The sequence below is a fragment of the Phoenix dactylifera genome, chromosome 13 (assembly GCF_009389715.1).
Source record: "Phoenix dactylifera cultivar Barhee BC4 chromosome 13, palm_55x_up_171113_PBpolish2nd_filt_p, whole genome shotgun sequence".
Classification (NCBI taxonomy): domain Eukaryota; kingdom Viridiplantae; phylum Streptophyta; class Magnoliopsida; order Arecales; family Arecaceae; genus Phoenix; species Phoenix dactylifera.
The window spans coordinates 10,437,919-10,455,008 of record NC_052404.1 but is presented as its reverse complement, the minus strand read 5'-3'; the positions used below and the strand labels follow the sequence as shown (position 1 = coordinate 10,455,008).

At 39.7% G+C, this 17,090-nt stretch overlaps 1 protein-coding gene and 1 long non-coding RNA gene across 4 annotated transcripts; both read left to right on the top strand.

Moving 5' to 3' along the window:
* Positions 1 to 17: 17 nt before the first annotated feature.
* On the top strand, positions 18 to 10,323 carry LOC108511298. Of its 2 annotated transcripts, none has more exons than XR_005514578.1 (5): positions 18 to 104; positions 215 to 289; positions 368 to 464; positions 3,494 to 3,588; positions 8,690 to 10,323. It is a non-coding gene; the product is annotated as an uncharacterized LOC108511298 (long non-coding RNA). The 2 variants fall into 2 exon arrangements; XR_005514577.1 differs by having other exon boundaries at positions 3,489 to 3,588.
* Positions 10,324 to 13,984: 3,661 nt separating this feature from the next.
* Positions 13,985 to 16,805, top strand: LOC103706646 (dof zinc finger protein DOF3.2-like). 2 transcript variants are annotated; one of them, XM_008790811.3, is made up of 3 exons: positions 13,985 to 14,092; positions 14,184 to 14,317; positions 15,706 to 16,805. In XM_008790811.3, the coding sequence occupies exons 2-3, from the start codon at positions 14,291 to 14,293 to the stop codon at positions 16,570 to 16,572; spliced, it is 894 nt and encodes a 297-aa protein (XP_008789033.1). In that variant the 5' UTR covers positions 13,985 to 14,092; positions 14,184 to 14,290; the 3' UTR covers positions 16,573 to 16,805. The 2 variants fall into 2 exon arrangements, with proteins under 2 accessions (XP_008789033.1, XP_026660297.1); XM_026804496.2 differs by lacking the exon at positions 13,985 to 14,092 and adding an exon at positions 14,494 to 14,558.
* The last annotated feature ends 285 nt before the right edge of the window (positions 16,806 to 17,090 follow it).

Genomic DNA, 17,090 nt, shown 5'->3' with positions numbered 1-17,090 from the left:
ATACTTATTCTTGTCTTCTCAGATTGAAAGCCGTCCTCGAAAGCCCTTACACGTGACTGAAGATGGCACCAATGGGCATCTGAAGTTATTACCAGAACTATCCTGTATTTTCATGTTTCTTTGTGCATTTACTTATACCAACATATCCAAATAATTGTTAAATGCAAATATTTGAATTGTCAGATATTAACTTTGTCAAATATACTGTGGCCAGGTACTTTGACTCTATGTAGATTTTGAAGCATCAGTGGCTGTACCAAATGCTCGGAATGCCCTTAGGCACCTAAAGGTATTGTCTCACATAAGTCTTTGCAGTCTGCAGTCTAGGAAGCCCAAAGGTAAGCATGGCACTGCCTTCTTTTGACAGGAATTTGTGATGATCTTAAGAGTGCTGGGTAGTTATCCAATGGACATGAGCCAGGCATAAATGACCTGAAGGGAGGTGAACACACCTATGCATAGAAGTAATAAAAATTCTCTCTTCACTAATTTTTTTTTATAGGAAACTGAAACAGAATGTAAGCAACTAAAAAAAACCATCTGTATCAATACCTCTTCAAGCCATAATGGCTGGTTTTTTTGCAAATTGGTTCATGTATAAATATGTGACTTATAAATCATGTTTAACATATTTAAACTGATGTATGAAATTGAACTCTTAGTTGATAAAAACTTGTATTTCTTGGTGAAGCACCAAAGAGATTTCTTGCAATCGTATTATTTTCATAGCCTTTAATGCTTGCACGCTATTGCTTGATTTTCTCTTTTTTCCTATTTAGAGAAAACTTTAGATGCCATGAAATCATTTATCCTTATCACAAGTGGAACAGAGGACACATTTTTTGATTACTGATTTGTATATTTGTATATGTTGTGATATTTACTCCATTCTTGATGCTATATTAGACAAATTTGCTGGTTGAGCTACAGGCATAAACATCGAACCTTGTCCTAGACAGTGTAGCTTAATTTTGTGAACTCCATTCCTATTAAGGGCTAAATTGTTTGTGTCAATCCTGCCATGTTATTATTAGGTCTTCCTCTCATCATTCCTGACCTTTTCAACAAAAACCCAAATTATATTTATACCGGGGCCTCACATGCCTATTCTATCTCAAACAATTTTCCACTACTTATTCATGATTGGTGCAACTTCCCTTAGTAAGTATCCTCATTGCTGCCATGCTTATCTGTTGTATGCTTATCAAGAGGTATTTGTTAGTGTGAGTCTCATCCGCCATGTTTTCTTGCCTCTTACCTTCTATGTGTAGTTTCCAGCCTCAATTAACTTTCTATTCTCTTCAAACACCACAGTCCAATTTTTTCAGTATTCAGGCATGTTAATATAATTAGACAATATTTTTGAGATGCACACATGCTATGAAGTTTATATTAGTTTCTGATTTTTAGGAACAGGAACTCAGTCTTTGCATGGAGAAAGGAAATTCTAGATCAAAGTTGGTACTAGAGTAGCTTCCTACTTGAATCTTTAAACTTGAAAGGGAGATATAAATGGAACTGGTTAAATTTTCGGGTCATAGATTTTTTAAATAGAATTGGTTAAATTTTTGGGGTAGACTTCCTCTACAGTTTGTATTGAAAGATGGTGAGATTAAGAAAGATGAAATATTTATTTACATAAGTAATCGCTTGAGGAATATCTTAGAGGAAAATTTAGAAGGAGCCAAAATTAGGATGATCCATATTTATCACCATTCAATTCATGTAAATGATGCAAACTATAGAGGCTACTTTGTTAAGTATGCAATAGGGGGTGCAGCACAACGATTTGACATCATGCCAATTATTTAGGGAAGAATAAAGATTGGGTTAACATTGTAAAAAAGCTTATCTTATTAAATATTGAGACTAAGTGTTACGATTTACAAGGGTCAACCGAATAAGTATTTCTGTATTTGAGTGCACCTTATAACATCAACTTCAGGTATTAAACTTGAGCGACACTCCAATGTTGTGAGCGGATGTGATGGAATAACATAATTCATAACCATAAATATGACCTTTAAGTTTTATCTCCATGGTCTAGGTTTTGGCCTTGGTAATTTTTTTAATCTTAATTAAGGCTGCATCTTATGTTATCACAAGCTTTTCACATCCTTCATAACAAGTTCCACGTTAGCTTAGGTCCTTCCTTTTTCTAGATAACATAGTGATGGTATGATGGATGAATGAGAATTTTTTCTTACCAGTTCGGGTTTATGGTAGAACAATCACCTTTGAAGTCTACTATTTAGCCTTGGTAGTTGATGAAAACACAAGAAATTAAAAATCATCCACTGGTGTAGGACAAGGTAGACTATGATGTGAATGCTTAGCATTGATTAGCAGTAAATTAAATGCAAAGCAAAATGTTTTTTTTTTAGAAATCATGAATAGGGACTTTCTGAAAAATTTCTCCTAATTATATGTTTGTGTGTTGGGGTGAGAGAGAGGTGTTTACATTGATTTATGTGGAGTGTTAAGCATGCCTTGAATTCCTTGGTTCACCCTGCTCCGTGATTCTGTTCAAGAAATTTGGAGAAGTGTTGCCAACGAGCGTGCGAGGCACAATGCCGGCCATGGCCTGTGTCGGTCGCGCATTCCGGCAGCATGGGAAGCAAGACTCCACAAGTTCAAGCTGCACGAGTTGTGAGGCCCAAGCTAGTATTTTGATGTATATCTGTTTTTCCTCTCGTAGGAAAGTTTGAGACTGGGGTGTATTGGAATTAGAATTTTATTGAGAGGCGGCTTTATTCTTGTACTCTATCATTTTGATTATAGTGAAATCTCTTCTCCATCCTTGTCTATGGTCGTAGACGTGTGGCCAAACCACATAAATCTGTGCATGCTGTGTTTTTCCTTTCTCTTTATCTTCTCGAATAGGGTGGATAAAAGAATGCTTCCTTTAGGTGAAAGGATTGTTTGTTTCGTGTAATTAGACATATAAATGCCTAATTAAATATTTTCTATATTTTTAATATATTTCTTTTTAAAAAATTTTAATCTTTGACATATCCCTGATTTCTCTTGTTTTTTTTTTTTGATATACAAATTTTTGCCCTTGGTGAATAACCCAAATTTGTTATGCTTCTTGACTTGTTTTTGTAAGCATGATCTGGTTATAGAAAGTCTGAGGATGTATCTAGATTTCTGATATGGTCCTAGAATGGTGAGGAACTTTAGATTTTCAAGAAGCTCAAGATAATCTGAAGGAGAATGGCGAGAGACTTTAGTTTACATCAATCCATCTTTTATTGTAATTCTCTAGCCTTTTATGTTGTCTCTGCAGGAATTGAACTATCCTTACTTTTTCCAAAATGACAGTATATTATTTCTAGCATTTTCCCCATTGTGCAACCTTTTTCTTTGTACTCTTTCCATTGAAGTTGGATTTTTTTTTTTTCCTGATAATTTGGAGTTTTAACTAGTGATTTACAACTATTCTTGAGATGTCTTCTGACAATCAACTTTTCTTTTGTCATCCAAAGTTTAGGGACAAGGAGACAAAAGCTGTTTAAAAAGGGCAGGATCTGCTTCATCCAGTCAACACTGTTTGAGGAACATATAGTTGTCTCAAGGATTGAAATGGTGAGAGTGTCTTTGTGAATGGAAGATTGCCATATAACCAGAATATATCTTTCTTTCCGAAATTCAGAAACCTTGGTCAAGGAAATTTATAGAAAGTTGTTACACAATCACATGGGATGCAATTTCTTTTTTTTTTTCAGTGTCTGAAAATTTATCTCATTCTTCTCCTTTGCTTTTTGATCTGTGATCCATGTGTATCAAGAACTAAATTTTTGAAATGCAAATTTCTAATAGTTTATCTTCTAATGACCTCAGTCTATGCAAGGAAAAAAGATGGTATTTCTTGGTTCACAATGTTACTTTGTGACAAAATCCCCTGATCAAGCATGCTAACAAAACCATTCTCTTTTCAATTATCCACACTGTCATCTCTTATGACCCATAGTTAGTGTGTGATGATATTGTGGGCACACCAGTTTGATTAGAGAACTGCATTTATGATATTGGAAGTATATCAGAAATATGAAGGAAGCAATCTTAATAAGAAGAATTGGGGAAATGTTAAAGTATACATGCATAAATTCTTTCGGAAGTCACATTATTAAATTTTAAGCAATTAATCAACCATTGTTTTTCATCACAAATGAAGTTGCTTAAATTTTTGTTCTGTGACATTTACTATTTATGTCCGTCTCCACCTAAATAGAGATATGATGCCTTAAAATGGCACTAGAACCAAAATTCCCATGATAATGAACTATTGAACTTAGGGACCTACTCAAATGAGTTGTACTAATATGTTCCAGGAATGGGAGATTCAGTGTGAATGCATTGCTCATGGAATAAATGAGAGGGTAACAAGCCATACACATGAAATAGACCTTCTGAATCTAATGTGAACCATTGTTATAGAAGTGCTCCATAGTATCATTTAGTTAGTATGTCTTGTTTCTTGTTGTTGGACTTATTATTAGTAAAAGCAATTGAAAGTATAGGTTTTGCATTTTCATGAAACTGAATTCAATCTGTGGGATGCCATTTATAAATAAACTATTGAACAATCTTTCTAATTATGTTCTACAAATTGCATCATACTACTTCTTTAACCAACAGAGCACATCCAATCAAATAGTTTCATCTTTGCTATAATCACACTGCTAGAATGGAACCCATAGATTTATGGTAGAACCGTGAAAATAGAGAACAAGATTATAATTGAAGAAGAATTGAAGTTGCAATAATATAGAAGTAGGAAAATCAATTGAGATTGTTTGGTCATGTGATATATAGATTAAGTTCCAACAAAACTTGTTTGGTCAAGCTTAACTTGACAAGGTTACACATCTATTATTAGAATTGCTTTTTCTGACTTGTGTCTACCAATTGCCAAGTATATAAGGATTCCACGAGACATTTTTTCTTGTGAGTGGAAGCAAATGGGGAAAATGCCTCACTTTTTTGGTAATTTTGTTCTTTAGGGATCATTAGTACCCATTACTCAGTCAATGTTCTTAGTATCTGCTTTAGTGATATGCTCCCACTTTACATCATTGCACTAAGAATGAAGGCCATTGTCAATGCTAACTTCATTGAGATGTTTTTGTCTATAGGTTTCGACTAACTTCGGTTGAAAAAATGAATGTTTGATGAAATTCATGCTTGTGCTTCTTCTTTGGGCCAAGATCACAATTTTATTCTTTAAAGAATTCCATGCTGATATAGGTCATCATTGGTCTTTCCCACTCCCAGCAGAAAGTTCAGTTCACTAGAATTATTTGGTATTAATTTTTAATATGATATGGTATGGAATCCATATTATGTTTCCAATTCCAACGTTTCCCATTTGGGTCATCTTCTTGCCTGCTCCTCTCCCTTCCTCTATTATCTTCACCTCTCCTCTCTTCCCCCTCTTGTATGGCTACATCTGCAGCAACTTTAAAGGCCCCACCCCAAACTCCAAGTCCCAACCTCTACTTTTGACACACACCTATGAGACGGCTGGGCCTGGTTAAAGTTAGGGGCTAGATGAAGTAGTTTAAGTCTGGATTTTATTGATTCTAGGGTTGGACTTACTTGCTGATTGTGTTGAAATTGGTCTTGGTCTAGTGGGTGGTCTAAATAGAAGAGCTAATTACACGTTTTACTCAGGGATTTATTATCGGATTATGTCAATTAAAGATGAAATTGGTATCCGATGAATTGGTCTATTATTGCCAACAATCAGGTTTGGATATGAAAAACTAGACACATGACTTTATTGGTTTTTAACTGTTTCTGGAGACACCTTGCCTTGATGTTTTGATCATATTTTAATATGAAGGATGAGATCAATTGTATGAACTAGTATTGTGTATAGCCAGATTGGAACTCCCCCTTGACTGACTACATCTTTTTGGATATGTTATGTTTCACTTTTCAAAGTATTTATTAGTTTTTTAAATTTATTATTTGGGCCAGCGTGACCTCTAGGCTCACACCTAATGCCTAGGCAGTAGAGGACCCTTTGGCTGCTGTCTACCTCGTATAATTTTTTCAAATATTAATTAGTTCAAATCATGTTTTTATAGGATTGAGGTTGGGTATTGCCAAATCGAAAACCAATAACTTGATTCTTAAATCTATAGCAATTAATATTTAAACCAATAACCTAGGCACATTGTTATAGCTAAGATATGCACTCCTATCATTTATGACATTGTGATGGGGGTAACTGCAAAATATAAATGCCCATATTAAGAACGTTAAAGGAAAAGAAAAGAAAGATTCAGCTTATTTTAGAAATTGGAAAGGAATGATTTGTAGCAAGAGAAGTTGTACTTTTTTATTCAGGGAATAAGAATAAAATACTTTCGAAAATTGAAGTAAACATTTGAAAAAAAGGATGTTTAGTCGTAGACCAAAACATGCATCAAAACAATTAAAAATTGCATGGAAATCACTTGAATCTAACACAACGTCAGCCTTTTCCATATATTGTGAACATAATTAGGATTTTGCATAGGTTGCAAGTGGTTCAGCAGGGTTTACATCTTCTTTAACCTAATATGTGCCTGGACTGGGTGTGGGTCCTCAATTTCGATCATATTGAACTAGCCTACTTGAAAGGAAGTTCAACTAGCCTACTTGAAAGGCAGTTCAATATCTTTTCTCAGGGTTCTGTTTGATTCTTTGTTCGTGATCTTGATCCAACTTTCAATGAATATCATTTGGGTTTAATCAAGTCCAATTTGTTTCCCTTCTAGTTAGGTGTGATTCTGGTCGATCACTATCAATTCGGCTCACCTTTTGGTACCCATACTTCACCACAATTCAATCTGGTATGCGTAGGATTGGGGACTATGTGGTCCACTTTTACCTAGATTCTGTGTGACGTTGGTTCTGAATATCATCAAGATCTTTCCTTGGTGAGAGAATCTTTGCAAGAGTCCAGTTGAGGGTTTTATAGGAAGCTGTTTTGGTTATTGTCAGGATTTTCAGCTGTTGTGGTTGAAGGAAGATTGATTGTTGATCACCTGTTAAAAACCTATGAGCTATGAGGTAATATACTGATTGTTAGGTTCCTGTTAGTTGTTTCAAAGTTTGAAAATGAGTATTGTTTAATATGATACTTTAATATCCAAAGAGCAAGTGGTCATTGATTGATTGATGTATATTGCAATTACCTTTTATCTACAAACTCGAGAACAATTTCATATAGGAGGAATTGTTTTCTATAAGATAAGCTTGTATCCTTGTAATATGGCTGAATGGAGCAATAAACGAGAACATAATTTCTCATTGATTGTATTATCTAAATTTTATATGAAAATAAGTGCAACATGAAGACTTCATGCGTCAATGTAAAATGAAGAATCATGGGATGAAAGATTAAAACATATTTGTAGAACTTGCTCAATGACTAAATAACCTAATGAACTAAGCGCGAACAAATTAGACCATGTAAACTGTCAATGAAAGCATTGATATCACTACAGCACGTACTCCTTATTTAAGAAATTTAACTGGTCTAACCTTGTTTATTCCATGTAGAAATGTGGAGGTGATTGTCATTGAAAGAAGTTACCCCCTCAGTTTCCTTTTATTGTTAGTCTGGATATTGAGATAAAGGTGATAATGGGGCCACATTTAGTATTTTTTGGATAAATTTGTTAGCAATATGTAGCCAAATCTAGTGATACCAGCACTATAAAGCTTTTTAATCATTGGAAGCCTTATCCAATGCCAGTCAATCACATTTTTAAGCGCTATTTTAGGATCAGCGTTCTTTTTGTTTCGTAGCTCAACACAGTATTAGTCATCCTTGCATTATTAAGAACTGAAAATTTTAAGCACTCGTTATAGATGTGTCTGAGCTCTGTAAGAATAAAAACTGAGGGACACTAGATGGCTGCTCTCTCTTAAAATATCAGTTTAGGGTTGCCTAGGGATGTGGTTGAGGGATCACTTCACTATGATTATAGACAGCTCAATATTCAGTCTCTCATGATTAATTAGACAAGCAGTCTGGTAACCTACATGACTCAAGACAATATTTTAAGTTATTTTCTTGCTTATGAGATCTGCACGGCATATTATGTGAGCGGCTTTGTCCTTGATACCTTCATTTAGAAGTATGCTTTGGCTAATCAGTTGTCAGCTTGTTTTCTACACATCATATTTGACTTTCTGCTAAAGAATCTTTGGAATTCAAGCCTTATGAGAGTTATTTAAGTCTTAACCAAATTGTTCTTGTCATGAGGCTGGACTTTGGGATTTTAATGTCATTGTCATATAATATTTGCTAAGAAGTTTTCCTTTTAGTTCAAGTATTATTTGAATGCTAAAATGTGTATAATGGGTCCTTTGTGCCTCTCTGAGGCTTTAATTTGTTGGTGCATATGCCCTTTGTTAATCTAGATGAATCAAGTGTGCTGCAGCACAAGGTTCAACAACAGTTCCCTATTTAAACGAGTTTTGACTTTCTTGTATGTGATACAGTGTGCCAAAATATGTTAGTGCTATTAAGCTTTTGAGTTTTTGGAATTCTGAAGTGTGTAAACCGAGCTTGAAGTTGCCGAACTACTTGCTGGTGCAAATTGAAATGTTACTGCTGCGTTGTAGCTATTTAGGCATCGATCTTTCACAGCTTGATATTGTTTAATTTAACATTGTTTGTTTTCAGGAGATATGGTGTGATGAGGCATAGTGGTTCTCTTTTGCCTAGAGGTTTGATATTACTGCCTTGCCATTATTCCTATTCTTTTTATCTGGGAGAAACTGATATCCGGCAGTTAATTTCTGTATTGGTTTGTGTTGAGCCTGTCTGCTGATTCCACAATTGCTGCAACTGCTAATCTCCTCCAACCTTTACTTGTTGGGAGGGTTGAATGCTCTTGTTCTTAAGCACAACAACCCGGAATTTTCATTGATCGGAGACATCGGAGTATATGGTTCTAGAAAAGATTATCCGTGCATTTAATTAAGTCATGCATCAAAATCAAACCAGTCAAGAAAATCTTCCTTTGCTTGCTCTGGGAATTGAACGCGGTTGAGATAATACAGTACTTTTTCTAATACTCTGAGACTCTCAGAAAATTGCAGGGTTGTCGTGTTCCAACCACCAAACAGTGCAATCTGTCACCCTCAGAACAAAAGGCATAGGGCCGTAGCCCTTTTCTTTTTCAAAGCCGAATGGATCGGCATCTTTTTCGGATTATATATATGCACACGTCATGGTGGCTATGATGGAGTGGACATGTTGTCTCCTGGAGTGATTAATTTGAACAGCTGCTGGAGCCGAACTGTGCTACAGGTATGATGGTAGCATGTTCGAGGGCCAGATTGTGTTCGCTACGACCCTTAAGAGCTTCATAGAGGGACCTGTATTTGATCTGGCAGCAGACTGGTGCTGCTGCTGCTGCTGCTGCTGCTGCCAATCCTCATGGCCCCCTGCTTGTTATCATTCCTCATGGTCCTTCTTAATGGGTAATCCAGGTGTAATCATTCCTCTTTCATGATTGCTGATGATCTAATGACATTGTGGATTTGGGTTTGAGTGCCAAATCTGTTGTCAGAAAGTGGCATTGCCTGCACAGGAGAGCAGCACGGTAAGAACCGTGCCAAAGAGCCTGCTAGAGTGACTGTTTTCCTGTTGTCTTGCCAATGCGCCTGATGTTCCTGCCACCTACCGGTCGGAGCGCCGTGGATTTCATTTTCTTCTTTTTCTTCTTCTCCTTCTTCTTGTTGTTTTTGTTTTTTAATAGAACGGAAGGATAATATCATTCTAGTGTCAATACATCCTATAAAATTCGAAAACAAAATATTATGAAACATGCAAGAGAACATATGCAAAATCAACCTACAAAGAGCTACCGTCCGCGTCCACAGCGAGCGCCGTCCAAATGTGAGCCGCTTGGAATAATACAGTGCAGCTCGAAGGTGGGAGTGGTCGAGGAGCATTAAAAAAAGTGAGAAAGGCATGGATTCCGGTGCATTGCGTCCGCCATGACTAGATGGAGGGGAGCCCACCTTGATTCATGGACGTTACTGAAATAGACTGGTTGGATCTGATTGATGGCCCCACTGGAGGCTAGTGGTTTGTATATTTCCGCAGAACCTGAAAGGTATACACAAAGGCCGGCTTAATCCTTAGGCCCTCCCCTCAAATGCACTTATTATTGTAAGTTCTAAGGCGAGCGTCTAAATGCATCAAGGGCCTCGTATTTTTATAGCTATAAATGCATTGAGATCCCTAAATGTATTTATGTTAGGACGTATTTCTTACCTAAAAAAATTTATTATCTTTTTTTTTATTTATGCATTGAGGCTTCTAAATACATTTATATTGGGGTCTTTAAGTTTATCTTAGGCCTCCAAATGCTCGTGGGTATTACCATGCCCAGAATGGATGGAATTGGTTGTTATGGAGTTTTGATAGGTTCTGCCTGTTCATCTTCGCCAACAATAGCATTGATAATTCAATCTTTTTCATCTTGGATTTCATGACAGGCTTGTAGCTATATATACAAGGATGGCCTGGATGGCCTTTGCCGCCACCAAAATCCGAGCCGAGAAGATTGGACAAGTTGGCGAATCGTCGGTTCAAGCTGTGCTTGGATGAAGAGATTGGTTTAGAGCTAAGAATCTGACCTCAAAACAGAAAGCAACACTGAAGGCTATTCGATTTTATTCACCGGATGACGCTACGGTGCCTAAGCTAAACAAAAATTTTAGAAAATAGTAAAAATTTGAAAAAGTAGTAAGAGGGCATAAGAGTGCGCGTATTTGGGGGACTCCTGGAATTGTTTACGTGAGATGAGAGTCGGTGTCTATTACCGAGTAAGACGGAAGTGCGTTAATTGCTCAGTAACCGTCCGTATGTTATGTACAGCACTAGCTTTAATTGCACGGAACGTGCCTTGGTGGGACGAGGCGTAACGGCCGCTCCTTAGAAGGGTTTTAAATTACTTTACGGCACCTTTCCACGTAGTAAGCTGCCATTGGTTGGTCTTATTATGGAGCAACAGTCTAATCCAAGATGTATCAGCCTTTGATGTTTTCATATTTGAATGCAAGTTTGTAGGCACGATCTAGGGTTCTAGGTAGGGGCCCAAAAGGTTAGGATGGTTGTGATGAATGCTTTAATTAACCTATATAATAATAATTTTTTTTAATTTCCAGATGCTAGTCGTAAAGCAGGTGACGCCGAATCCAGCAGCCGCATAAGGGTGAAAAACAGAGGCACAACATTCTCTGTTCGGATGCCGAATACAAAAAGCACGGCTCTTGCGTACTCCATTTACACCAAACCAAACGGACCGTCGTCAATCAACGCCCAACTATCTATTTATTTAAACAAGAGAGAGAGAAAAAAAAAAGAGAGATCAAGATCTGTCACAAGGAAGAAGGTATTCCATTCCATGGTGCTTAATGTATTCCCATACACGGTTTTTACGCATATCCTTTCCCCTGTAACACATTAGAGCTAAGCTCGATTTGATACAGGGCCCATGCGGGAGAGAAGCTTCAACTTTCTAGGAGATGTGGACAAGTTCTGCTTATAGATGCCTGCTTGCATTGGGTTGCGGTGCACTAGTAGCCCCACACCATTTGGAAAAGGATTCCAGGGTTGGGCGTTTGGGAGTTTTTCCGTCAAGTTTTAGACTTGGTAAGTATTTTAGATGAATTTACCTTCCATGCTTTTGAACCAGAATTGGTCTTGCATCTTAATAGAGAAATGAAAAGCTAGCTCCCATATATTAAAAGTTGAACTTAGACAAGAAAAAATGGCACCCATAGATGGGACATTGCGTTCAGATTTTTTTTGATGCAACTTTTGCACGGTAGATTCCTGTATTATAGTGAATAACTACCACATTATCCATCTCGAAGATGAGAGATTCTTTCTCTCTCTATTTTTTTTTTTTGATAAAAATGACAATTCATATAGCTCTAACGTGAGTACAGCCTGCCAAATCAAAAGAAAGTAAAAAGTATAAGAGTTGAGGTATGCTCACCACCGATGTCCACAAAAACTTTTCAGAATGCCGGGTGACGAAGGTAGCGACCCAGTCTGCAGCACTGTTCACCTTCCTGAACACGTGTGATATATGAACCTCACTGAACTCCTGGAGCAGTCTGCAACACTCTCGGATGAGGGGATGACCGTCATCATACCTATCCACTCTCCGAATCCAATCGATTACGATCGAAGAATAACCCTCGAGGTGTACACACTATGCAGCCAGTACCCTTCTAGCATAAGAGATCCTTTCTTAGGTTGCCCGGAGCTCTGCCCCAAGTGCAATGAGGCTAGGTGTGTGTCGGCCTCCAGCTGCAATCAATCTGCTAAGATAGTCTCGGATGACAAAGCCAACATCTCTAGACACTCCATCCGCTGACATACTACCATTAAATTTTACTTTGAGATGACCAGAGAATGGGGGCACCCAAGAAATAAAGACAAAGATGGTATCTTATTGTATTCCAGAAATGAATAAGAGCTATCATTCTCTGAGATGAATAACGTGATGACCATTCATGATGGTATAGAATTTTATGGTGCAAAAATTGTAGAGCAAAGGATCCTGATTCTTTTCTTGACGAAAGAAACCCATATAATATTTGTCCAACATTAATAACAAAGCGACAGCAGCATAAATAAATTATCATAGGTGTTATGGTTCTTGACTGTAAATTTAGATATATCTTGCTACTTCACGTAATTCATTTGCCAAGCTATAGTTTGCCATTCCGTTCTCCGAAAGGTGCGAACCTAAAAAAGATCATGTTCCTGGACCTGCACCGACTCTCTTCGCACCAGCAGCAGCAGCCAGCCATCATCCGTCAGTATTAGCAGTCTTTGGCCTCCAAAAACCACGCCCGTTTCCACAGACAGCTATGACTTTCCTCGTACGTCACTGAAAGCGCCGGCCAACGGCAAAGGCATGCCCATCCTGAGCGTTCCGACACCTCCAGATATTGTCCGTTATCTCCCCCCACCTCCATAACCGAACTCTGCGGCCACCCGACAAACCAAGGTCGGCCGCGCTCTTCCCCTGATGACGTCCTCTCTCCCTTCCGGTCACGTGCCCCTCGCCATCCCTCACGCCCCCATCCTCCTCCCTCCCAAGACGCCATGGCCCCCATCTCGCTTTCCACTTCTCCAAGTTTTTTATTAACAAAAAAAAAAACGATACAGAAAGAAATAGGAAGTTTTTTATTAAAAAGAAAAAAAAAAGACGATACGGAAAGAAATATCTCGCAGCCCGAAATATTCCGTCAGCTGCTGCCGCGGTCGGTTGCCACGTTAGCTTTTGGGCATCTTAAGGCGGGCCCACCCGACCAACCTTCCGACCGACAAAAGACGAGGATTGGTGGCAACCTCCCTGGCCCCCAACGCTCCTCCGTCCCCACCCATCCCCATTCCATCCTTCCTCCTCCACGCCCTGCTCGCCTCCTTCCCCACCTCCTTCTCCCTCCTCTGATCGCATCACTGTGGAGCTGAGCTCGCTTACGGCGACTCCCCCATTTCGGTTTTCGTCCAACTACGAACATCAGACGGTCGGAACCGCCATCCATCCGGTGCGATCCATCATCGCTGGGGAACACCATAAAGGAAGAAAGGAGCTGGGGGCGTAGAAGCCAGAGAAAGCGAAAGCGAACTCTCTGCTCCCTCCTATCGTTCTTTACCAATCGCCAAGCCTCCGCTTTGACCGATGCGACTGTATTCTGACCGGTCAACACGTATGCTCGCAATTATAGAATAAAATAAAATTTGATCAGGGGAGCACGGATCAGACGGCTAGGAGGACGGGACCACGTGGGCGGGACCGATTCCCGGCAATCATCGCGAGATCATGTGATATGATGCCGAGTAGATGGACCGCCGAGTCGAGGTCGCGGCGATTAATCGGCGAGCAGGCCCTGCGTGGGCCCCTTGCGGCGCTGTTGCGCTCCACGCCAAGGGGTGGCGTGGGGCCCGCGCCCCTTCTCCACCCCTCTTCATGAATCCGTTGCAGATCGCTCGAATTTTCCATGCTTTCTCTGCGTGCAAGCCAAACACATCTATCGTCTCGTACAGAAAGTAATCATTCTTCTCTCTCTCCCCCCTCTTTCTCTTTCTCTCTCTCTAGATTCTCGTTCTTACTTTCTTTCTTTCTTTCTTTCTTTTTTAGTTGGCAGCAGACGGGGAGCTCAGTTCTTCTCTCGGTCTTTCCACGAGCCTCTTCTTAGTCTTCTATATATATCAATCTAGAGCTTCCAAGAGATTTTGTTTGCATGGATGGAGATTTCTAATGCACACCAGCAGGTACTTAAGCACAAACAAGCCCAATACTCGTTTCTCCTTCCTCTTTCTTTACTTATCTTTAGATTTTCGAACTTGGTTAAAGGGGTTCGTTCCCCTAGCTGAGTTGACCAAAAGTGGAGGTTTTGGATATGTTTTATTTGCTCTCACGAACTCGATTTCTTTTTGAGGAAACGAAGTGGAATAGAGGGATCCCTGCATGATGTCTTAGTTCCGGAGCTCTTTTGTGATGTGGGGATCTCAGGTTTGTAGAATTGGAGCTGACCCACTGTTTTCTAGTTGAGCAGTAGCGGAAAGGAAATCCTTCTCTTTTGAACAAAAAAAGAGATGAAGTCTTCATTTCTTTTTTTTCCCTGATTCATAGAGTGTCATCTCTCTCAAATCTTTACACCTACTTTGTTTGATTTTTTTTTCTAGTTTGAAAGATTTTTCTACCTGAGATACCCACATGTGGCGATGTTCTATATGATGCTTTTCTCTTTTCTGCTCAAGTTTCTTAAACTGTAAGAAAGAATTCATCACTTTCTTTAAAAGCTCTTTCTGTGATCTTGGATCTGAAGTTTAAAGAAATGGAGCTTCCACTGCTTTCAGATCTTTGGAGAAGCATGGTGGGGATGCCACCACCAGGGTTTGAAACCGTGGACCTCTCCCAAGTGGAGAAGCGAGCTAAAATTGCTTGGCTTCCACTGCTTTCGAATTGAACAGTAGATAGGAAAGAAATTCATTTTTTCCTTTTCTTCTCCCTTCTATAGTTCAAATTGCATGCAATCTCACACAAATTTTGCCAAAAGAAAAAAAAAAGAAGAAGAAGAAGAGAGAGAACCCTTCTAGCTAGGTGATAAATCTCCTGTGTGACATGAGGACAAGACTTGAATGACGAGGAAAACTAGAATCGATCAGATGCTGGACACGGAATCAGGGCTTGACTTGCACTCTTGATCATATTAACTTCTCGAGGACCCAACCATTTAAGGTGGCCGGCTACGGATCTGAATCCAACACCCAAATATCCTCCCTGCCACACTAGATTATATTCACATCTCCCTTGCCCGCCCCCCCCCCCCTTCTTCCTCTCTCTCTCCGAGAAATCACTAGATCAAACCATATTGATTTTACCTACTTCTATAGAAAAAAAATCATTTTGGTCAAAGTCATAATTAGTTGCTATCTATCAATTCTTGTAAGTTGTTTGTTTTTTCTTCCCCCCTAGACTCTTAAACCCTCTGACGTTTGTTTCTTCCAACAAACGAAACATGAAACTAAGAAATCATTCCTGCTGAGAAGTTTGGATGTTTTTGAATAAAAGGCAGAACCATATTCATGAATTGAATTTTATGTGTTCTTAATTAATTCATTCTCCTTTTATGCATGGACGGTGAGATCTGCCACAGGTCATGGCTACCCTTCCCTTAGAAGAAGTTCTTACTGGGTGCCCCAAGACACAGCAGCCGCAGCAGCAGGAGAGGAAGGCGAGGCCTCAGCCAGAGCAAGCCCTCAAGTGCCCAAGATGTGATTCCACCAACACCAAGTTCTGCTACTACAACAACTACAGCCTCTCCCAGCCCCGGTACTTCTGTAAGGGCTGCAGGAGGTACTGGACCAAAGGAGGCTCCCTTAGAAATGTCCCAGTTGGGGGTGGCTGCAGGAAGAACAAGAGGTCCTCCTCCTCTACTTCAAAGAGGGCCCAAGACCAAGCCCTCACCACCCACTCCAACCGACCACTCCCCACATTCCTCCCACCTCCCCTTTCCTATGACCCCAGTGACTTCTCCTTAGCCTTTGCCAGGCTCCACGAACCACCCACCCCAGGCCAGTTAGGGCTGGATGACCATGACTCCTTCCTTCTAGGAAACCCTAACCCTAACCCTGGACATATCCCCACGGCAACTCCAGGCTTCCTTGACATTCTGAGAGGTGGGCTCCTTGACACCACCACCAACACCAATGCCTTCCACAATCTCTACTATGGGTTTGGGGGTCATGGCAGGATGGAGCAGGTGGAGGGTGGTGTTTCTGGGGAGGAGGTGGTGCTGCCCTTTGATGGAGGTCTAAGTGGTTCGACCACAACCACAACTGCAAGCACTCCAACGGCTAGCCAACGATCTTGCAGAGCTGCAGATGGAGGGGAGAGCAAGGTGTTTATGGGTCTGCAATGGCAGGTTGGCAGGGATGGCAACATGGCTATGGACCCTGGAAGAGACTGCTGGAATGGGGTTGGTTCCTCCTGGCCCGGCCTCATCAACAGCTCCCTGATGTAGAGCAGTAGAGGTAGATATAGATCGATAGAAAGATAGTTATATTTTCTCCTTCAAATGGCGGTGTCTTAGTAGCCATATTTGGAAACTTTCTAGTTTCACTTTTTCATCCTTTTATATCAGTCTTAAGTTTTCTTTTTTCGTTATTTTCGTTGGTTATTTATGTTGGGCTTTTCTGTGAGTGGTGTTTCAACAATTATATACTAAATGAAACATTCAGATTTGTTTTCTGACCAGTGAATGGAAGTAATGGAATGGTGCATGCTCTGCATTAATGTTTTCTTTGGCAAAGGAAGAGATGGTATTTCCTTTCTAGGGTTTTGGCTTGAATGGAATGCATGTTCGCAGGGGTTTTGTAGAATTTGATGGTGAGTGAGAGCAGTGGTACTGGACTGGTGGTCTTCCCAACAAATTTCCTTCTCTTCATGATTGCCACAGTAACGAGGATCTTGCTATTGGTCTCTCCAAAAAGAAAGAAAAGACTCCAGGTTGGTAGTGTCTAATATTATAATGACCCTCAT